At 49.5% G+C, this 22,886-nt stretch overlaps 1 protein-coding gene across 6 annotated transcripts; it reads right to left on the bottom strand.

Moving 5' to 3' along the window:
- Positions 1-10,693: 10,693 nt before the first annotated feature.
- lg19h8orf34 (linkage group 19 C8orf34 homolog) lies at positions 10,694-22,816 on the bottom strand. 6 transcript variants are annotated; one of them, XM_061266196.1, is made up of 15 exons: positions 22,457-22,816; positions 20,242-20,386; positions 20,026-20,157; positions 18,966-19,076; positions 18,743-18,771; positions 18,335-18,498; positions 17,609-17,781; positions 16,340-16,475; positions 15,689-15,774; positions 15,527-15,612; positions 13,712-13,820; positions 12,824-13,275; positions 12,227-12,323; positions 11,823-11,849; positions 10,694-11,301 (listed from the first exon to the last, which is right to left on the bottom strand). In XM_061266196.1, exons 1-15 carry the CDS (start codon positions 22,523-22,525, stop codon positions 11,294-11,296), a joined length of 1,824 nt encoding a protein of 607 aa, XP_061122180.1. In that variant the 5' UTR covers positions 22,526-22,816; the 3' UTR covers positions 10,694-11,293. The 6 variants fall into 6 exon arrangements, 5 of the variants coding, with proteins under 5 accessions (XP_061122180.1, XP_061122181.1, XP_061122178.1 ...); XR_009710508.1 differs by having other exon boundaries at positions 11,823-12,323; XM_061266197.1 differs by lacking the exon at positions 11,823-11,849.
- Between the last annotated feature and the right edge of the window lie 70 nt (positions 22,817-22,886).

Below are 22,886 nucleotides of genomic sequence, written 5' to 3'. Positions count from 1 at the left end.
TTTATGGAAAAACAAAACGCAGCAGGAGAGCAAAAAAAGTGCCGCGATGGGAGAAGTCAGGTGTGTGATGTAAACTGGCAATTGTTGCACTGTCATCTGAAAAGATCATTTGCCCAAAAGGTCCTTCGATAAAAAGTGGCGCAGATGACATCTGGATTCACCCAGCCCAGAAAATGAAAGGGATATTTTTCCGACAGTTCACAACTATAGATAGACCGGCCTCCTTGCAGGTATTTGGTTCTGCTTGTAGCCCCCTGAAAAGAACCAGATGGGATGATGGAACACTCGAACCTGAAGGCCACAGCTACGATGTGAGCCCATAAAGATATGAACGATACCCCTCGAGGGTGACCCCGAATGAACACTGCAAGCAGAGTCCAACAACACCTGGTGAAGGCTTTTATGTTGCGATGAATCACTGCAAACATTTAACTTTTGGTGTCCAATAAAACTTGAATTGAGAACATTCTATTGCAGCATTACAGGCCGTCCGTGTATTTATTTAGACCCCGTGGCACTACACAGAGCGATGCTAAACTACCCAATAAATTTCAAGTGGAATGGGAATTGAAGCCACCTGCTGACATGGATGGTTGACATCAAAGTATAAGACAGGCAAAGTTGGAGGTCTAACACTTGTGGTGTTACAAGGATGGACTGGATGACGGACTGGAAGATCCTGAAGATGGACCTTTCCAAGCGGCCTGGATCAACTTCCAATTTTGACCATGAAGGGATTCCCGCTGTGACTTGGAAACCGTGGTCACAAAAATCAAATGGCCGGCGTGTCGTCAGCAATCATCTGTCCCGGTTGGCCTTTGAATTTGGCCGGCCACTCAACCGCGGCATTCAGACTTAATTGATCGGTCCTAACAAGTCGCCATTGACATCGGCCTTCCTCTGCAATCAAACGCCTCCAAATAGGCATCCTTAGATGAGGGCTTGTTCAGACAGAATGTTTTCTCAAGGAAATGACTCGTAAATTAAGGGCGCTCCCAAAAGTGGCTGTGAAAAACCAGACAAGCAAGCGCTCACAAGGGACCTGCTTTGCGAGAAAGGCCAGACAGGACCAATTTAGGACTGTCAATGATTTGAAAAAGTCAAAGAAAGTAAGGAGGGGTCAAAGAAAACACAATGATCACTGTATGGGAAAAGTATTTCCCAACTGTCATTTCCAATCACTTTCTGGTAAATGAAATCCAGTCAAAGTACAAAGCCCATTAACACACTCAAAGCATTGCATTGTTTAATCACACGCGACAACATCTCGCCAGTACCGCAGAGCCTGACAAACACTGGGACTAACAATCTCACAAGCGGAAACCCGGTATTCCCCCTCTCCTCAGATGTTCTCTGGAAACAACAATTCAAGACAAGATTGTCTTTTCACTTTGATGAACATGTGGCTAATGGGGAGAAATCTGCAACCCGGCCCGAGAACAATGCCCCAAACCAAGATGAAGTTGTAAAAATAAACCAAAATGTGCTGATGAGTTAAGCTAGCCTTTTGGCTCTTGCTTGTGGTAATTATCGGCAACAAAGCGTGACGATCGACACGATTCTGAGCGAGCCATTGCGAAAGACTGCTAACGTGTCCTGACTATATTCTGACAGTCTGCTGTTTGCACACTTGCTCCATTTTTGCTCCTCTTATTTATTATGTTCTTGTTGATATATTATTTATTCATGGCTTTTTTATTCATTGTTTGTGCCTTCTTGTTTTGACTTTTGGTGCTGTTTACTTGGATGTATATTGTGTACTACTATGTCGCCGTGGGAAAGTGGGAAACGTCATTTCGATCTCTTTGTGTGTCTTGACATGTGAAGAAGAAATTGACACTACTAAAGCAGACTTTGAATTCTTCCTCGACAAAAACCAGAAGGCTTCAGATCTACATTGTCACTTTCCAAAGAACAAACGTACACGTGTAAACAGTCTGGTGGCATTTAACACATTAAATTTGCTGACAGTATGACACATGACCTGGAGTGTGCTTGACGTGTAAAAAAAAAAAAAAAAAACCCTGGTGAATGCGCCACAATTTTCCATTCAGGTTCTCGCCCCATAAGACGAGGGGGATCGCGACTTTAAGTGCTACTGAACTTTACAGGCGATCCCCAAGGGATGTTTCTGACCCGCCGCCCAGACCAGACGGACATAAAAGCCCACTGCGGGCTATCAAATAAACAAACAACACATTTAGCCCAAGGTTCAAATCAGCACTCAAACGAACCTGGTCGACTCAACCGACTATCCGAGTCGCTAAATGAAGCGTGTTAAATTGCGGAGCAGCGAAACTTCCCTTCCGAGCAGACCGCTGTAAAAATGTAGACAACAGTACGCGACTATAAGGTCAGGTCCAGCGAGGCCTGAATATTATCGGAAGCAGACCCGTGGTTTATTTACAACCTTGAGGCAAGCGTTTTCTCTCGCAGTCAGCTCGCTCTACTGTCCCGGTCGAAGACAATTGCCGGGAGAAATTAGCATTTTATGGCCGCAGGCTTGTGAGGAGGGTCCGATTGAGAACAGGGGAGGGAGGCGGAGGAGAGGAAGCCAGGTGACAAGTCATTGTCATTTACGCTGCCGTAAAAGCGTAGCGGCTTGCAATAAACAACAAAATGGACACCCGGAGGAGGAGGTCGATTGCCCCATGGTCAAAACAGACAAGCGGGACAAAGGATGCTGGCTTAAATGAGGCGGGACACCGGGTTAGGCTGGAAATATTTTCCGTACAGTTTGGTCATAGAAACAAAATGGACAAGGACTCGGCTACCCTCAAATAAATTCATCGTCCAGCCTTTCACTAATGATTCCGGTCATTGTACCTGTCAACTAAGCGACGAGGTGATGACCCAAGTTCCTGTCCTGTTGCTACCATCTGTGTGTACGACTTAAAAGATTCAACAACACACTTTCCACGTAAACACACAGAGAAAGCGACAGGGTGAGCACCTCCTGTTTATATGAATCTTAGCAGTCCCTGTTGATTTCCACACGCCTGCTGACTTCCTCTGTAAAGGGCCTCCAAAAAAGTAAATAAAACCCAGGATGGGGGGGCTAATCATTTGGACAAACACACACAAGCGCAATGCCGACTTCCCTTTCAAATCCCCATCCTCCGACATCGTCATCACCTAGCCCCCGCACGGTCGGGCTTCCTGTACTTTGTGAGGACCTGTAAACATTACCCCCCACAAACACATATCCATACACATACACAATCAGGGCCATCTAAGTTCACATCAGCCACAAGTGTGCTTATCACTCCCTACCATTCACTTTCAGCCCTCCTCTTCCTCATTCTCTTGCTCCCCGTCTGGGCCAACAGGTCTTCCCATCTGCTGGCCAGATGGAAGAGGAGGAGGACAAGGGCGGCATGCTACGCTGTCGAACCATTGAATACGATCGCCCGTCTGGGGGTCCCGTGAGGGTCGGCAATCAGGGGGCCAAGTCAAGCTGTTTGCCTTGGGTATAGCCAGTTAGTTTGCCGCATAGCGCGAGTATTCCTGATTTTGGAAGCCCCGCAACGCTCTGCAACAGATGGCATGCTGCCGTTCGCAGTCCCGGTTTCCACCGTTGGGGGAAGAGTCACTTGTTAGTGCTTTTACAGATCCACAACAGTCCCGGAAAGCGGTGCTGCCGAGTACCGCTTAATGATCAGTTGACTTGAAATGGCACAAGATGAAGCGAGCACAGCACACTGTCAGACTGCATCCACAAGCGCTTCCAGACTTGTATCGCTGGGGCAATCTCGAGTAGTGAACTTTCACCTTCCGTTGCGCTCCACCTGTCAGCGAGTCACAACTGCACTGTGGGAACCCAGACGTCCGTCCCCACCCCCCCACTTGTGATACATGAACTGCCATCACCTGGCGTAACAACTCAACTGCGGGGATACTGAGACTTTTAGCCACCCCTCGAAAATACTACCGGCGAGAGTCGTACTTACCAGGACGGGTGGTGGCGACCTCTATTTACTCGGTTACATTTATTCAAGTAGCGTTTTGAGATGAGTTCGAAGCCTGAACTCTCAAAATAAATAAAGCTGACTTTGACTTTGAAAAGATTCCAAACCCAATTATTCCTCTATGGGAAATATTGTGCATTGTAACAGACAGCATAGCTTCAGCATCCGCCAGGGTGTTGTATACTTTCTCGGGGGGAAAAAACCCTATCGGAGATTCACTTGGTTCCCACAAGAAGACATAGAGGGAAGCAAATATGGAGGAGAAACAAAGCCAGATGATTTCCTAAGTCGCGGGACTTTGAAGTTGTACGGCTGCGTGGCGCCTGGAGAGGTCAAGGTCCGGACTCAGCTGATTTGTATTGGACAGAGCGCTACCGCTGGATCAACCTACCACATAGCAGTGCGGGTGATTAGCGGGTGACTGGGTTCGCCGGTACCCAGAAAAGTTGTTTTAAAGACAACTCGCATTATACTGACGTCATGGCAATAATCCCCCCCCACCTCCCCCCAATTCACAGACTTTCACTGCCCGTCTCGCTCTATTCAGACATCTTCCTGCGCTCAATTGGATGCCTGTCCGTTCCCGCCGAGGTTTCCATGTCTCCCCAAACACGCAACAGAGTTGAGGTCAGAAGAAAAAAGGAACCCGCCCCAATCTGTGTCCTCATCCATTCTACGGGTCGGGACTTGAGCAAACAAGTCGCTTTTGGCCACCCTGGCAACCCTTTTCACACATAGATTGCAACATTCTTTTTAAGCAGGGCTGCATTGAAAAGGGGGACTTCCGACCTCTAGAAGGAAAGCTGTCAGAAAGGGGAAACAAAGGAAAACAGACAACTCAAATACACAGAGGAACCTTTTAGGTCCAATCCAATTGGAATAGTTTGCATTTCTAAACAGGAGCAAAAAGTCCCCTGAAGAAAATAAGGCAACTCAGTGGAGGGACATGAGAAATGGACTTTTGGGTCTCTGGCACGTCACCACAACATCGAGTGTGAAATTTGACTTCTTGCAGTCTTGTTTTGGTCACATAACGCGCAGAGCGACACTCAGGCCAGATTTTGGGCAGCAGAAGCAGCAAACACGGCTCTTAACAATATGCCTGGGAAATGGCCACGGCAGACATTTGTAAAGGTTAAACCTGCTCAATATTTAAAGCAGGGAAAATAAATACAATCAATCTGATTCAAGTCAGCAAAAGCCCGATTATTGGGCGTCTGGAAAAGCTCACTTGTTAACATTGAGCAAACTTGCTATCATGACCGAAAATAACGATAGCCAATTTTCTTCTTTGTTTATTGCTGGATCGCCCAGTGGCGAGCTGCTGCCTCTCACAGGTCTGTCTTGGTACTACAACAGCTTGTTGGCCATCTCATAGAGCGTTTGAAAAAAAAGATGTTGAAAATCTGTTTGTACAGCTTCAGCGTTCCAATGAATTCATATTGCTCTTCTCTAGGGCTCTCGTCACTCAAAATATTCGACCGAAAGGGAAAAAAAAATATTTGAACGTCACATTTTTACGAGGCCCAGTTTTACTGTTATCGATGTTTATAATCCATCACGCTCTGCGGGTATTTTCCCCGAGTCACCTCCAGCCGGCCAGCTCCCATTCCGAGCATGGCTTTTTCAATTACACAGAACGAGCGCGATGAGAAAGTCGGGGTCTTGGATCGGGGGAGGGGTTGCGGGAGTTTGCTTGGACAGATTGGACAAATATTTCTTTTGTGTGGTCGCTTCCACGCCTCCGTGCAGCTCTGACGGCCACAGAGGGAGCGAGGCGGCGGGGTTGGGGGTGGGGATCCGAGCGGCACTATATCACGGTGGCTTCTCCGTCCAAGACGCAGGGGTGTCTCACCAGTTGTCCGTCTGTCCACACTCCAGCACCAAATTTGGCCATCAATTATGTTTATGGAGCCAATGAGGCTAATAAAATAGCACGTGTAAGCTACATTGCATTTTTTTCACATTTCTTTTCATACTTCAACGCTACAAGTGAAAGCTGATGAAAAAAGTCATGGAACCGGCAAGCTCTGCAACTATCCGTCACTCCAGTGGACATATCCTTTCAATTGGTACAACAGCAGCCAGCGGCGTGATGGCAGTTAGCACCTTTGCCTTACAGGTTCAGGGTTGGCATCTTCACAGTTCTGAGGTTCCTTGCTCTTTGGAGTTTCCCCCCTTACTTGAGTCTTGTCCATGCTTCTCCATTTCTGAGGGCTTGAAATGACGTTGTCCAGAGGCTACCTTGATCTGGATTTGTTCATGTAAGATCTTGCTAGACAAGAACTAAAGGTAAATAGAAAGTACGAAGCGGCCACGACGTCCTACAGACGTCATCTGTGCCCTCTTGTGGAGAAGCTGGCCGGCTCACTTTGACCTTCTGGTCTCTTCCATCAATGCCAAAGCTGCTCTCTCTACTTTCCTGTTCTTGGCTTCCAAGCAACGTGTCGCAGGAAACCGCCTCGGGCCGCAGAAACCATCATTGTTTGGCTCATTGCAATGTTCTTCAATTCTGGCAGTGAAAATTGACGAGTTGACTTGTCGCCGAAAAACACTGCCTCATTAGCCACAAGCGACTTTGCTTTCTTCGCCGGCCAAAGTGTGGCAAAAATAGCTAAAGTGCTTTTAACGGGGAATTTCCAGCCGGCCGGCCGGCCGGCCGGTCGCGTGGGACCCGGCCGGGATGACGCAAGGGGCAAAGGATGTCAGAAAACCACTGCGGAAAGAACAACCAGGACAACTTGGAGGGAGAAATAAGTCAATGTCGCTTGTCGGGTGGTAAAGTGCTTTTTCTTTCCAGTGTACCATATCGTTTCGACTTCTCGTCATTCTTCGGCGGCTCCAAATGAGGTGCAAATTGTACATATTGCGATTGGTGTTCCAAAAATAGGGTCCAGTAGTCTTCCTGTCAATGTTGTGCATCACTACAGATGTAAGCCTCAAAAGTAAGACGTCAAAAGGCCAGAAGTGGCTGCTGCTTTTAGTCAACTAATTGGATTTCCCACTCGACAGCTTTTGAATAGCTGCCCGGTACGTAAGACGAAAACAGCTGTCCGCTGCACTGACCGCTACGCTACGCACGAAAAGTCTGAATATGATTACATGAGCAATTCCTCGTACAACCTGTCCTGTCCCGTAACTGCTTCGGATGCTAAAAGTTCTTTGTTCTTTCCCAATAAATCACGGACATTTTCTCATTCGCCCTTTGCACGACGTGCCATGAGGCCTGCCTGTAATACACTGCGGTTAATCCCTTAAGAACAATTTATTGTTTTGCACTGGCGGTGATTGACTGCGCTAAGAGCCGTGAGTCACCGGTCGCTCCGGAGGAATCCATCCCATTTGTCCGTCAATCTTTTGTTTCACCCGAGAAAGGCTTCTGCCGAGCAATTCCATTTCCCGCTGTGACGGTGATGGGGAAAGTGACATCAGGCTTTCTGGCATCGACTTGGGGAGGGAGGGGGGTTGTTGGGCGAGCGGCGGCGTATCGCTTAGCAACAATTACCAGGATACTTGGTCTCCTTGAAATGAGCTACGGGGAGAAGCTGAAACAGGTGCAAGAAGGCTGAAATTCATTCTCTCTGCGCACCCCTCGAGATTCCTGAACGAAGCTTATCGCCATCAGCATTAATCAGTCGTCAGCAATCTTTCTTCTCCCCGCAGCCGCCGCCGCCGCCGAGCCAAATGATTCCGTGTTATTGGACGGCACTTTACGGCGGTTATCTGACACCTGAGACCGAGCTTCGCAAACACACCGCAAGACGGATGGTGTTTTAGTGAGAAGACTGTCTTTTGGGTTGTTAAAGTGGTGTATCGAGCTAGCAAGCTCGCTAGCGTGTGTGTGTGTGTGGGGGGGGGGGGGGGCTTAGGGTGGTTAGGGGGGGGGGGTCTTTTGCTGCCGCCAGAAACAATCAATCCACTTTCAAAGTATTTTAGAGGGCACACGTGACGATGCTGAACAAAGTGACCAAACTTCAGCGTTTTGAATTTGGGAGGTTTCACAGAATCTGGTGACTTTCACGAAAACTTTACTTTTCATTCCACTTACCTTCAAAGCAGTCGCGTCGGATAAGTGGTGGCTTCTTCGGCAAACAAACTCACATCAGCAAGGCTTTGGCGTAAATCAATGACTTGTACTGTTTTGAATAATGCGGCGCGTCATAAACCACACACTCACGATGAAAGCCACACACACATACCCCACAACTTTATATGTAACGACAACATCAACGAAGCAGGATGTGGACGGATTGTCGGCCGGCAAGTTCCGAGACGGACCAGCCACGGAGTGTTGGCTCTTTTGTAAGAAAAAGTCTCACTAAGACCACGTTGGAGCTCGACTCAAAGGATTAGTCATCTGGACAAAATAAGCATCGTTTGTTTTGTTTAGCCGTCTCACAACGTTTGTTTTTGATAGACTTTTGCTTGCTATTTATCGCTCTGTGGTTGAATAAGTATACATTGTATTTGCATCTTTTGCATACCTTTCCACATGGCACTGAGTTTTCGACGCGCGGTGACAAGCCAACAGCCTGCTCGATAACAGGAATCCGGAGGCTCCTCTGCGGCGGGGTTCTCCTCGCTTGCATAAAAGAGAAACATGAGGGAAAGCAAAGCGTCAATGAAACACGGCGGCAAATGGAAGTTGTCTCGCCGATTGTCTGATTGTGTCCTTGCTTTGTCTAAAACAACCTCAATACAGATAACATGACACACTGCCCAAGTGTGGATTTGAGCGTTTCAAACAAATAACTGCCGCGTGGCTCCGAATAAGCGGCGGACGGTGGTGGGTGACGAGTCATCGGACCCATAGGTCTCTTGGCCTCACCCGACAAGGGGTCCGTGCCAAGCCTTTGAAATGATCCCCAGAACGTCTGGAACGTCGACCGCGCTGCGGTCAGGAACAAGAAGCGTGTATTACTGAAAAAGAAAGTGAAGGGTGATAGCAAGACACGACGACTCGGGGACCGCCGCTCACGTAATGAGGCCTCCGATTTGGAGGCCAGAGAGAGAAGATTTAGTCTGAAAAGCCCCACAATCATACAGGATTTCTGCTAAGTAATCCTCCTGGATTTAGAAGAACAATACATGATGTTGCTGAGGATCACACAAGCATGTTGCCCTCTCTCTGAACACAGCGCGTCAAAACAATGGAGACTGACACAATAGAATTGTGTAAAGCCCAACGTGTGGCCACAATATGATCCATACAATCTGCCATTAACTAGCAGTTGAAATTCTATTCCAGTGAGGAACAATAGATTGATTTAATCCACACAACGGGGCCAACAGTAACATCCTCCACACATGACAACCATCTCCTGCTTCGCACATGAAACTGCATGAAAATGTGGACTCAAATAAACAACCCAGACAGTAGTTATACGAAGGTGTTAACCTAGCTGTTAGCCGAACGAAGGCCATGGCGTAGCGTATGCGACATTAGCCCAAATTTGATTCATTATTAAGCATTACAACGGCGTTTAATGTACATGCCGAAAATAGTCAAGTGTAAATAATACCAAGAAAATAGGCGCTTACCTTTTAAAACGTCCCTCGGGGCGAGTTTGAGGAGGAACCTACGCCATTTTGAGTCGTTCGCAGTCCTGTCATTAAACCATTCAAATGTCTGCTTTACATTACTATAGCGATATTGTTACTGTTCAAAACGGGACTTTATGATTCTTTTATCATATGAACTTAGTTTTACGCTCTTGTGGTGTCTATTTGAAGAAGTATTCGGCCGAATCGGATTAACGTGTACAATTAGACGTCACTGGCAAACAAGTTCGTTTTCGTTTACGCCAGAGGGCGGTAGTGAGTAGTGTTGGCTCGTGAGTGAACGATTCGTTCAAAAGAACGGATCTTTTCAGTGAACGAGAGTGAAGTTGTATTGTTCGATGTATATGTCAAAGTCCAAATCAAAGTCTGCTTTATTTTATATTTTGTTCACTTAAAAGAACTGGAGTGCACATCACTAGTAGTGAGTCCTTAGCTAACATTGTTTTATTATGATGACGATTACTACTGTTGGTTTAAATTACAGTGGTGTGTGACTCTTCCAATGTATTTGATACAACTTGGATTTATTTGGACTACTGTATTTTCCTTTGTTCCCCATTAATCAGCAACTTTTACGATACGCAGGCTCCATGTCTTATCAGGTTTTCTCTTCTCCCCCTTGAGTTGCAATGCTGCACGGGTGGCCCCTCACATTTGCTTGCATCAAATACTTAACCATGGTTCTGGGGAGGGGGGATAAGGATCACTAAGAAACATCATCCCTTTGATTTGTCATTCAAATGACACGGGTGGTCAAGAGAAAAAGATCACATGGAATGGGTCATGGCGCTCGACGACTTGTAAATACACAGATGTGAGCAGATGGAGCTAAAGCGTCAGCGTTTTGAGTGACATCTGCGGTGGGAACTCAAGTCTTCATCTCCTTCCAGATCTTCCATATGCTTTGATTCTTTTTGCTGACATAACAAACGGCCGGCCGAGCGGTGAAGAAATATGAACTGAAAGAGAAAATAGCGCGTGTATAAAGGGTTGATTTGTGGACGTATGGATTTGTGGTGCACTGCTAATGTGGAATGTGAAGGTTGGAAAGACTTTCAGGGGGGCACCGCTGGGGCTCCATTGAGACCCAACCAGATCCAGCTGATGGGACTGCAGTGAAAAAAGCTTGTTGATTGGGAGTGAAATGGAATTTTGCACCAAAGTGATGAGCACCAAATCATTTTATTAGCATTCTTTAGTGTCCTCCACGAGATGTTTGAGAACCTCTTTCAGGGAGCATATCATTAAGCGATCATTTGGAGGCAGGCAGGCAGGCAGGCAGGCCGGCAAACAAGCTAATGCTAACTCAAGTAGTAGTTCTCCTCACCAATAGTTGGCGCTACACTGCAGCACAGCTAAAATGAAAATCTTTTTTCACAATTCTTCGTCTTTATTCAAAGTATCAAAAGTACTTGCCACTCTGTCTCGTGAATACGGTGAGAATATTCAATTGGATTTGCCGACACTTGCAAATTGTTGACGGCGAGTGGCATAAGCTTGCTCAGACATGCAAGGAATTGTCTCACTTGTGCACTGCCTTGGAAAGAGGTTGTCAAAGCACAAAGTGCACCCATGCAGGGAGTCCCATAGCATGCCAAACAAAAAGAGAGAATCAGATAGCAGATAACAGTCGATAGGAAATATTGGTGGAAAAGAACAAAGGTATACAATATCATTCATAGGACCTATAAAAATAACAGAATTTGTTCAAAATGTCCCGCGCCTTGCATAATTGGCGGACGGGATCTTTGTCGTCGTCGTCTTCATAGGCCTGAAAATAGGACAGAAAAGTGAGATTATATTTCAAGATATTACAATGAATTTTTCAGCACTAAAGTCGGACTAATAGAAGTTTGCGCGTTCCGAGCGTTGCCGTGGCGACGCGGGGGGAATGAGAAGGGGGGGGGGGGGGGCGGTCTGGCTTGCTTGTGATAGCCAAGCAGCAGCAGCCTTCTCTCACATCTCCTTCCAGGCTGGCACACTGCAAACCGCCGGGCAGCACCTCGGCCACCACAAGAGAAGGACCGCAGACGCAAGCCACAAAGCAGACAGAGCCGGATCGTCAGTGACTGCACTCTCTCTGTCTGCCAGTGAGCCAGCCAGCGAGTGAGCGAGCGCGTAAACGCCGTACCCCCCCCATGACTTCATGGAACTGGGCAACGGCCTCCGTTTAACTCGCCAGGATAATTGAATGAAATGAGTTCGGTGGCTTCCGCACGCTTGTTCAAGAAGTGAGGTCATAAGCAGACAGTCAGGCTCCAGATTTCTCAGGAGCGTGCAACAGAGTCTTACCTGAAAAGACGGACCGCTTGCTGGCACCTGGGACGACAAAAAAGGAGACCGAGCATATGGATACATCCAAAAGCACAACGACCCTTCGGTGAACTCAACATGCTTTCTGTTTATTCGGGGCCGGAAATCGAATTTGCATATTTTAACCACAATTCTTTTGGGGGACCGTGATTCAACAGTTCAACATGGCTCTCCAGTGCCAGCATTGTTGTCATTATGTAAGATAAGCAACCGCCAGAGTTATGTTTCCACGACAACGGCGGTTGACCTTTTTGGGTGTTTTTTTGTTTTATTGTTGCCAAACTGGAATTCCTCTTGTGTAACGTCAACGCAAAATTCAGATCCATGTTTTTTGTTTGCGGCGACGTGATGTAATGAGAACGTGCGGAGGAAAGTTCCCTCACTTTTGTCCTGCTCGGGCGGCTCCATGATGTCGCTGTCCGTGTCGCTGGGGATGTGCCAAGGCTGCCGCATGGCCTGCAACTGCTGGTAGAATTCATCCTGAAGCAGCGAAAAAAAAGAAATCAATCCATGCGTAGGATTGGCTACAAAGGCAACCCAAAGTGTCAAAAAGCAAACAAGTCATAATAAATACAGCCATCAAACGGCCTGACGTCTTGTTTTCTTTTTTTTATCCAATGGATCGGACGCGTTCGGCCACGGAAACTCCGCACCGAGCACACGCGTGCGATTGGCTGTGTAGTTGACGCCAAGGAGGTCCCCGCCGCCAACGGTACCCGACGGGGCCCTTTGGCGCACACGCTCGCCCTGACTCTTCCCAAAGCGTTGGGTCGGAGAACGCTCCCGTGTATACACACTGGGTGTCCTGCTTGTTATTCTTTTATTGCTACAATATAACTCTTTGGTTGGACAGACAGGCAACTTCAACCGATGACCTTAAAAACTTTGTAAGTAATATTACATTTAAATAACATGTAAGAATCCTCAATAAATGAACTGAAATCTGAGGCCTCTCATTTGATACTAGATGTTGGTCCTACCTCAGCCAGGTAGGCCCTCAGGCTGGCCCCCAGACTGTCGGTGGTGCTGAGCCCGGGCGGCGTGAGCAAGGGTCGGGTGCGCGCGGGCCGCCCGGTGGGCGTGACCGGCCGACTCCTGCACCTCCTGAACGTCACCTCCTTGTGAGGGTTGAAGCCCGAGCGCAGGTTGTCGGGCGTGGTCCCGGGCGTGTGCGTCCTGCTGCCGGGGTTGCTGTAGGCACGACCGCCTGGACGCAGGGACGCCGAGCCGGGGCTGACGAGGGGGAGCCCGGTGGCGGCGGCGCCGCACGTCTTGCCCGCCGGCGAGCGAGGCCTGCAGAGGAGGCTGGTGAGCGGCAGTGTGTCGGGGAGGCTCCGGTGGCCCAGCGGACTGCCGAGGAGACTGCCGTGGGGATTGTTTCGAAGCGTCATCTTCCCCACTTCTGCCAGCTTGGCCAAATCCTTCTCCACCTCTGCCAGACCACAGAAGGCAGCTATCAGAAACGTGGCACGGCACGGTGACGTGGGCGACCTCAGCGCCACCGATCCCAAACAGGAAACGGGCCCGATTAGCTCATTCGGACGCCCGACGGGAGCCCCCACGTCAGACATGTGCAAAGGAAAAGCACGTGAGAAGATCTGCGAATGGAAAATGAGGCGGCTTCTTGTGAGCGGGTGCAAAGTAAGCGTGCTCTGTATGTATGGGAGAGGACAAATAATGAGCCCATTTTAATCACGTCAAGGCGTGCGGTTGTGTTAAAGTGGGGGGGGGGGGATGGGGGGTCATGCCCTCTGGATTCCCTCGCAGGCTTTCAAGGTGATACAATACGGCAGCATCAACAGGCAAGAAATAGAAAATTCTCTTCTGGTCATTTCTGCTGCTGCTGCTAACCAAATTGAACAACTCACCAGCGAGTTGCTTGCCCATGTTCTCCAGCTCCTTGGAGAAGAGGGGGTCCCCCAGCAGCAGGCCACCGGTCCTCCCAGCTTTGAGATCAGACTCCCAGACAGGCTGACGCTGTAATCGAGAGGGAGGGAGGGAGGGAGGGAGGCAAAAAAAGAGTGAAAGTGACTTTTTTAAAGGAAGAAAAAAAAAACCAGTCAGCAAGGCTTCCATTAAGCTCCTTTCATATCACGTTCAGTCGTTACTGGAAATATCAGAGCCGAATGTGCTGAGGGTGAGAAAAATGGGAGGCTGTCTAAAAAAATAAACCACAGGAGATGAAAGCGCGTATGGAAGATTGCAGGGAATCACAACTCCATCTTTGGCTTTCGCGAGACGTTGGAAAATCAACAGCGAAGGCACGCTAAACCGGGAATCATATGAAACACATGTCGGCTGCAACCGCCATCATCGTGGTGCGCGCCGTGTTTTTTCGAACCGCTACGCCCCCACTGGCACGAGTCTGGCTGCCAGTCAATCTCAGGATCAATAAGCTCCATGAGTGATGAGCCCCACGCCAACTTGCATGTTTGAAACGGATGACGTCGAGTCGAGCTGCGGCAAAATAAGGAAAATAAGAATAAGATCAAGGGCCGCGGCGGGGTGCATCGCCAGATCGCCGTGGAAACGGAACATAAAGCGTCACAACAGCGTCTGCCTTCTATCAGCCGCAAGGCCCTCGCATCACGCTCATTTTCCTGCTCGCGCCGCCGAACAAACCCTGGCAGCCCGGCAGGCAGCCCGGCAGGCTTGCTTGACGGCCCCGTCCGTCCGTCCGTCACTCAGGCAACGGGTATTGATCCCGGCCGACCATCTTTGGGGATATTTTCTTGTATTTGCAGGCCATTTATCGCCTTTAAGCAAGGGGCGGGCAGCCGGCCAGACCAATAGCAACGGCCATTAACGGCTTTTACAACCTAAATTCAGCACATGTGCAGTACATGTCATCATTTCAAAGAAATGTCGGAAAAATAAACTGGAAAAAAGAAGTGACAAGCTCCTTTTTTGACACTTTTTCAAATGATGGCCCCAATCGCGAAAAAAATAAATAAAAAAAAGGAATCGTAAAGATGTGGAATTGAATGAAAATGTACACTATACAGTACTCTTTAGATGTCAAAAAGTCAATGAATTCAGAAATGATTTATTTTCTTCTTTTTAGTTTGATTATCTTTCCCATGCTATAACTAAAAAACGGAGTTGCCACAGCTTTCCCAAAAGGTTCCGTCTCTTGGAACATGCCGTCAATAACGCCGCCGCCGCCGCCGCCACCAAGACGCCCTTTTGCATCGTTAACCCCCTCCAAAAGCATTCCTCTCACTCTCACTCTTTTGTTTTCATAATTGCCCCCATGCAAGTGTTAGACGTTTTGGAAAATCCAAAATCCCCCGTAACCAGCCGAGACACGAGCGGGTGTGCGCGGCAGATGCAGAGCGGCTCCACGCTAACCGGGAGCAGACCCAATCAAAGCGGCGACGGGTCGGCCGACATCACGAGGCGGCGGCGGCGGCGGCTGCGGCGGCTGCTGCTGATAAAAGAAACGTTTTTAATGGTGCGTTACATGTACATGTCGACCTGGAGGCTAACGCCGCAACACTATCTAGCTAGCGAGCACCTTCTTTGGCGCCACGGCCTCTAAATTGTAGCATGTGCAAAGCACAAGTTTGAATTGCTTTGTGCGGCAAGGTGTCAATGAGATGCCCATCCCAAGATATGCGAACCACGACACCTTCCACATTGTGAACAAACAGGATGGCCGCCCTCCAATTAGCATCACTCACAGAGCTGGACACTTGAGACGGCGCTTGGCGTTCCTGCAAGCGTCCCGCCGCCGCCGAAGCCAGAACGTCCACCCTGGGCAACGCGGCTGCGAGAAAGACGAGACGGCACGTTAGCAGACGTGGACGGCGGACGCGACGTGCTCGGCTCGGCTCGGCACTCACATGAGATGTCAGGCACGGCTTGTCCGGATGGGTGAGGTGGCAGCTTTTCCTGGGACCTGCTGGTGGTCAGACTGTCTCCCTGCAACCTGCACCACCATGAGCAAGGAGGAAAGCACGAGGGTCAACAATCATTTCAAAACATAAGACTGAGATGGAATCAGTCTGTTTACATGACCCCCCCCCCCCCTTTGATCCCTTTGTTTTGGCTCGCTGACGATTGTCCTGAGTCAGCCTTAAGTTAGGCGAGGTATGAAAAATGCTCATCCCCGTCGTAACCGTTTGAGACGCGACGGCATAAAGCGCCGCCAGCATAAATCCCAAAAGAAATACACAGAATGGGTCCGCAGTCAAAACCATGGCGTTACGTAAACCGCTAGCGTGTGATCGTGCGATAAGGTTGCTCCCGGTGCGGGACTTGCCAAAACGTCCCCATCCGATAAGACGCCAGCACGCCGCACAGCCCGAAACAACGCATGACGACACGGCGTCGTCGTAGCGACAGATAGCGCTTATCGCCGAGCGCCATTGACGCGTCCAGACGTCGTACCCGCAGCCAGATTGCATACATGGTGGATTTGGAATCTTGTGTCGTCGGTCCTATGCCAGCTAAGGTGGACTCGGTCGGTGTGAAGGGGGAGCGCAAAGGCCTACCTGGCACATCGAGAGCAGATGTTGAGCGTTACTTTGGCCTGAGGTTCGGAATAGTAGGAGCTGCGTCCTTGACTGAACTTACAGCCGGACGGAGCCAAGCCGCACACGCCTTCCATGCGCAAGTCATCCAGGTCCTCTGCGAGGGGGGACAGACAAAAGACATGACAGGCAACGTCAAGCACTACACTTGCAAAATGGGGGGGGAAAAAAAAAAAGGGCGTGAAGCGATCCCACGCCAGCTACACTGACACACGAGCTCGCACACACATAGACTTTGATGTGAGTGCTGGCGGAGACACATTTGTTTGGCTTTGTAATAAAAAGCAGCGTGCCAAAATTGCCTTTCTTAATGATGTCTTTCCAATGGTGGACCCCCACCACAACCACACACACACACACACACGGTTTGTGATGGGAATCAGATGTCGCAGCACACACATCACAGCCCTGTGGATTGAGGAAAGTTTGATAGAATTTGGTGTCAACCCTTTTTACTGCCTCTAACCACACTTTTTATTTGATTATTGATTTTGATTTTTGGTAGAAGCAGGGATTAGGGCGCCCAACGCAGCGGAACTTGACGTCACGACGTATGAGTCATCACGCCAGGGTCAAGTGACACCGGCCACCGTCAATGTTTGAACTCTCTACAGAGCACAAAGCACAGTAAGAGCCAGTTGCCAAACAATGCTGCCCTCTAGCGGCTCAAAGCAGCCATGCACTTTCAAGGTGCACACCGAAGGCGCGCTGCGGTGCCGCTATGAAATGGAATGGGAAAAGTAGATACATTAAAAAAGATATCAATACAGATATTTTATCATTGAGTCCAAATGCTCATGAATCCACAGTATCAAGTACGTCAAAAACACACACAAATACTACACTAAATCATTTGAAATATGAAAAAAAAATGTCAAAGAAAAATATTAGAATTGAAACCAAGTAATTAACAAATAAATCTCTACTTTTATCGGAACCCTACGGTCACCTGTAACTTTCCCCATTTAACAGTGATGACGCGCATCTACCACTAGAGGGCACCAATGTTACTCAATTCAGTTCCTCCCGCACTGGGACGGCGGCCATAAAAACGGATCCACAAACACCACAAAAAAGAGAAAGTGACTCAGGCAGTACTCTGCAGCCCAGGAGAGCTGATCAATAAATCCAAGGCCGCCAGTCATCAGTCATCCGTGGCGCACATTCTGTCTTCCTAAATGAGCAGCACAAATCCGCCAGTGGCCTTCCACTCCCGTAAAGTGAACTTACCCAGAAGCTCCACGGCGTCGTCGTCGTCGTCATCCATCTCGTCTTCTCCGAGGCACGGCGTGAGACCGTGGAGCGGGTCCAAGGATTCCTGCGCCAACATGGCGGCCAGCAGATTCCTGTGATGCTGCTGTAACGCCTTCAGCCCTTTACTGCCTTTGGCCTCCATCTTGAGACTGGAAGGGTGGGCGGAGCAACCAAAGACATTGATGAGTGTGACCATCACCACAGAACAAGACACTTTCTAGACACAACTTTCCCCCACTCGAGCTGCGAACCAAGTGATCTTCCCGCCAGCATTCGGCAGCCTAAAGGAATGAGCTGTGCGCGTGCCGTGCCGTGCCGCGCGTGATGAATGTTTTTGTCTTCCTCTCATTAATCGCACCACGGTACAAATCACATCACACCGCCGCCGCCGCCGCTTAAAGATGGGGCGGGTTGAAGAAAAGCAGCCTCGAGAGAGGTCGAGGAATGACGCAGTTTAGGGCGGCAAATGTTTGGAGAACGAGCTCGCCGTGTGCACGATAGCCTCCAGCGACGCGCCATTACTTTTCATTCCAAACGAGCTTGGCGCCGGATAGCCTTTGAAATGGGATTATCGCACTAGTTCAGATGGAGGAGAGGGGGGGGGGGGGGCACTCATCTTGCTGAGAAGGCCCGCTTTAGAGATCTGAACATTTGTTCTTCCAGCATCTGGGATTTGTTTCCTTTCTTCCTGTGAAGACCAACCTGACAACGGGAAGTGTGTCCCCGCTCCAGCCAACATGGTTTTTGAGCCGCGGGTCAGGAGGCCGCAGCATCTCGGCCGCTAGCGGGTCTGCGTCCTCCTCGGGTCGACCCGTCCACTCGCCCACCACGCGGGGGCGCAGCAGCGACTTGAAGCCTCCCAAGTTCTATGTGAAAAAAAACAATTAGAATGAGAAGAGGGCATTTTGCGATGTCATGCCTCATTGCGCTGCTCTCTTTTCTCCTGCTTTTCCAAATCGATTCATATGGGGTGTTTCGGATGACTTTTTGCCTATTATGTAAGATACTGCCTCTGAGTGGCCCAAGCTGTAACAGCACAAGGAGCAGCACAATGAAGTGAACCGCAGCATAAAATGGTGACGTACAAACGGACTATTGTTTCAGCATTACCTGATCGATGTCACCGGAGGTGCCCATGCCTGTGAACAAAACAAACCCAAAAAAGCCCATAAAGGGATAGAAGACAACAAGAGTCCACGTGGTCTCGTCAGACGCTCCGCTTGATCCTGGATGGGATTTACCACCAGGGATCTCACGGCAACCTGGTGCCGCCTGCCGCTTGCTTCTACAAGCGTTACGTGACGAATGAGAAGGGGCGAGCGGTCTGTCTCACTGCGAGAAAGGCTCTCCAGGGCCCGGCCCAGCTTCTTGCTCTCCAGCAGGATGTGGTTGAGCTCGTCCAAGTCGCGGCTGTCCCGCCAGTCCCACGATGGACATTGAGGCACTGACAAAAACACCACAAACTGACAATCGGGATAGACACAAAAAATGGACCGTTATAGACGGAACGCTTGGATGCGTGCGTGCGTGCGTGCGTGTCCATTTGCATGCACCTGGCCCGGCAGGAATAAATGTCCTTACCCAAAGTCCAAGTGTTGTTGCATCGCCAATGGCATTCGTCTTGACAGTTGTGTCGCTTGTGTGCTAATGTTCAATCCGCCTTCCATTTTTCATGAGCCGCGCGCACCTCCCAAATGTATTTTTAATGCCATCCGACTCCCAAGCCGAGCCGCGACGGCCGTACGTCACGTCTCTTCGAGCATCCCCAATTCCGCTCTCTTTTCGCTTCCTAGCCTCATTTGTCAGCCACGCGCTCGCTGACCGCACCCTGAAATAGACTGGCGGCGCCAAGTTGAATTATTCAAATGGTCGACATGCTCCACATTTGACCCGGCCTTGACGTCTCCGGGGTTTTGGGCGCGCTGCAGCACGCGCGCCATTAGGTAGGCCCGCATCGGCCAACGCAAAAGCCGCAAGTTCCAAATTGTAACAATTTGTCTTTTCACATTATCTCCATGCAAACCCACACGCACGCGTGCAATCGACTAAATACGATAAGTACAAGTAAAACACAAAAGAATTTAAAAATGAATGGTCATTTATAGAAAAACAAGTACATCCAATACATCATTATTAGCCTTGGAAAGAACACAATATAAAAGAAATAGATTGTATAGTTATGTTGCAGCTGCGGTAAAGCACATTGATAAAGAATGTGCGCACGCGCGCGTGCGTGCGTGCACTGTGACAAATTCCCATTCAAGACAATCGCATCAAATTAAAAAGAGCGATTCAACTCGGTGGGCCGTGTGACGGGGAAACAAGCCGGGAAATTAGAGCGGCCGTGCTAGATCATCGACGGATGGCTGGACGGACGGACGGCGTCGACTTACGCGGCGTGGACTCCGGCGAGGGAGGCGACAAGCTGGAGACGGCCAGGTCACTTTTGGATTTCTTAGGTTTCCTGGACTGAATTTGCCACGACTTGTCATTGTGGCGCAGCTCTCTTCGAGTGTTTTTGCTTTCTTTGGAGCACACAGCAAAGAAAATTCCAAAGTGTTACTGCACAATTGTTTCCATTTAAGACGAGGCACGTGCGTCACACCCACCCGGGGAGCTCTGGGCCCACAGCGCCGCCGATCCGGACAAGGCCCGGTGCATTTTTCCCGGGCTGTCCTGTTTGCTCTGGAGGTGGTCGATGAGGAAAGGGATGGGACGATCGGGGGTCTCGCTTATCAGTTCCGTCATCAACTCCTGAATGGGTGCAGCGGAGTTAATCGGCGACGGCCGCTAAAAGAGTTTGTATGCTAACGGCGCCGACAAACCAAATGCTAAATGTGGAAGGCCGTCACGGGTTCACGTGGGGAAAATGAACTCTGCTTGACCAAGTAAACCTCTCCAGACTGCAGTTCCTGCCCAACATGGCGGAAGGAATGTCCCCGCCAAATCTGCACTCACCTCACGTCTGTACTGTATTTAAAAAAGGCAAGCGGCGGGCGGCGCGCGAGCGTAGATCGATTGGCCGACCCATCTGGCGTTCCCACCGAGCTAATGTACACTAATGCAGCGGCCGCTATGACATCATCGCAGTCGACCATAAGCATGTCCCTCCGTATGCGGGCGACACGAGCGGACGGTGATGATGGAGTCGCTGTAGCCGAGGGGCTCCCACGGTATTGAGATTCTCGTTGATATCTCCTGGAATATCGTGATTCACAGTTCTAGCGGGCTCAAGAGCGTTCCGATTCCAACCATCAAAAATTGATGAATCCATTGATGTCATCGACACGCTTGTCACGACCGCTGGGTCGAGCGCAATGAAACGTAGACGTATTGTCGTCATGGATCGGCCTTGTGTGAAACAACGTCTCTCTCTCGACTATGATAACAAGTGGCAGATGCTTGGAGAGAGGCGCTATCTATCTATCTATCCATCTATCTATCCATCCATCTATCCTATCCGCCAATTACAACAAGTACCATGACTGTCATTGGCTAGAGAATGCGCGTGAGTCGGTGACCGTATGATGCCACATGCATGGTAACGCATTAGCATGCAGCCTCCGTTCTCTTCCGGGCTGCCGTCCTTCCTTCCGCAAATCATATCCCCGCCGCCGCCGTCCTCATAGTGGACTTGCTCTCGCTCTGGCTCTGTGACATACTATCCTCTAAAGTCCGGTGATGCAATTGGCCCCAGGCTGTACGTAATTACTCTTTGAAGCTGCACTCAGAGCAACAACTCCAATCAAAATAAAAACATTGAAAAAAAGTGATCCAACTCTTGGCCTCCAGCACGGTGATGCGCAGAAACACACACTACGTCTCTTGGGCGTGGTGGCAGGATGAAAGATGTGCGGTCACTGTAAAGTTGAGCTGGAGTGAACTAAGAGTGCTTATTTGTTTGGTTTAGAGGCAAATAGAAGACAAATCATGACAATTAGCAGTCAAATTGGCAAGCGCCAGTACGTTTGACTCCAGCTAAATTGAGAAAGGTGCGCTCTGCTGTTATTGATGTTGTGACCTGATGTGGAAACGGGCCTGCTCCACGGTATGGAGAGAGTGTATCATGAACTCCACGAAGAAGTTACCGAGATATTAGGTTCAATGTAAAAGGGAAGGAAAGTAGGGCTGATGTGGACATTTTGAACAATCAAGTCTGGTGTTCCACAAGGTTCAATGCCAGAACCACTACGTTTCACAATTTAAAAAGATGGGAATATTAATATAAAATTCCTTCTTTTAATCCATTTTTCACATCGTTTAGCTCGAGACTGAATCAGCACACTGGGACTGTGTGTAATGAGTCTTGAATGGACATCAGGGCTGAGTGTGTGTGCGTGTGAATATCATGTGTGTGGTGGTGAAACGGCACACCTCTCTCACATCTGCTTAGCATGCATACACTTGCTGTGTCGTGCCGCTACCAGACGAATGCGCCAAAGTGTCACGTCAGCACTTTGTGTTTACCTTAGCATGCACACACCTGCAAGTGCATGTGCGTGTGCGTGTGACCGTGATGGAGCTTGCAGTGAAGCAATAAAAAGCCCAGCGTGGTCACTCAGGTTCAACGAAAGAAAAATAACGCAAGAGTGTGGGTGCAAATTTGGCCCGTGAGCAATTACTATCTATCTGGATCCCCATTCTACTCACAGCTGAGGTGCACTAACAAGAATATTGATCAAGCAGCTTGAAAACAATACAGGAGTATGGAATTCAAAATAGCAGATTGCGTGATGCAAGCTGTGAGTGTGCCCATGAGCAAGGCGTTCATCCCCCACACTTTCTTGACATCTGTATGAGAAGAAGAAGTTGAAGAGCACTCACCTCAAATAAGGCTCCAATTTTGTTGCGCTCCAGATAGGACTGAATCCTGGACTGTTGCGGAGACGCCATGGAGAAAGTGCAGAGGGAGGGAGGGTGCTCAGGGGGGGTCTCCCGTCCCTCTCCAGAGAGCTTTTAGCGGGATGAGTTCATCCACTAAGCAGTCATTCGTCCTTCAGGCGTGCGGGACGAGACGAGACGGAGCGCTGGCTGCCGGCCGTCCGGCCGCCCGCTTCAAGCAGGCTGAGCCACGGATCATCTCCGGCTCCGGGCACCGGCTGGCTCCCTCTCCGGTGGGTGGCAACCAAGCTACCAGCAAGCGGCAGAGATTTCCAAGTCTTCCCGCCCCCCACTCTGGATGGATGCACGCGTGGACTGGCCACCCACACCCCACCCCACCCCACCCCAACTCTCTCTCTCTCCCTCTCTCTCT

This window comes from Syngnathus typhle, linkage group LG19 (assembly GCF_033458585.1).
Source record: "Syngnathus typhle isolate RoL2023-S1 ecotype Sweden linkage group LG19, RoL_Styp_1.0, whole genome shotgun sequence".
In the NCBI taxonomy this organism is placed as follows: Eukaryota; Metazoa; Chordata; class Actinopteri; order Syngnathiformes; family Syngnathidae; genus Syngnathus; species Syngnathus typhle.
This window is presented reverse-complemented; position numbering and strand designations above follow the sequence as displayed.

What these genes read in the sequence shown, in the direction of transcription:
- lg19h8orf34 (XM_061266194.1), bottom strand. Translation starts at nt 22,525, where the DNA reads ATGGCGTCTCCGCAACAGTCCAGGATTCAGTCCTATCTGGAGCGCAAC. An exon ending in CTCGCCGGAGTCCACGCCGC is followed by an intron (nt 19,077 to 20,025) that starts GTAAGTCGACGC and finishes TGTTTTTGTCAG; the next exon opens with TGCCTCAATGTCCATCGTGG. An exon ending in CATGGGCAAGCAACTCGCTG is followed by an intron (nt 13,276 to 13,711) that starts GTGAGTTGTTCA and finishes GTGGTCTGGCAG; the next exon opens with AGGTGGAGAAGGATTTGGCC.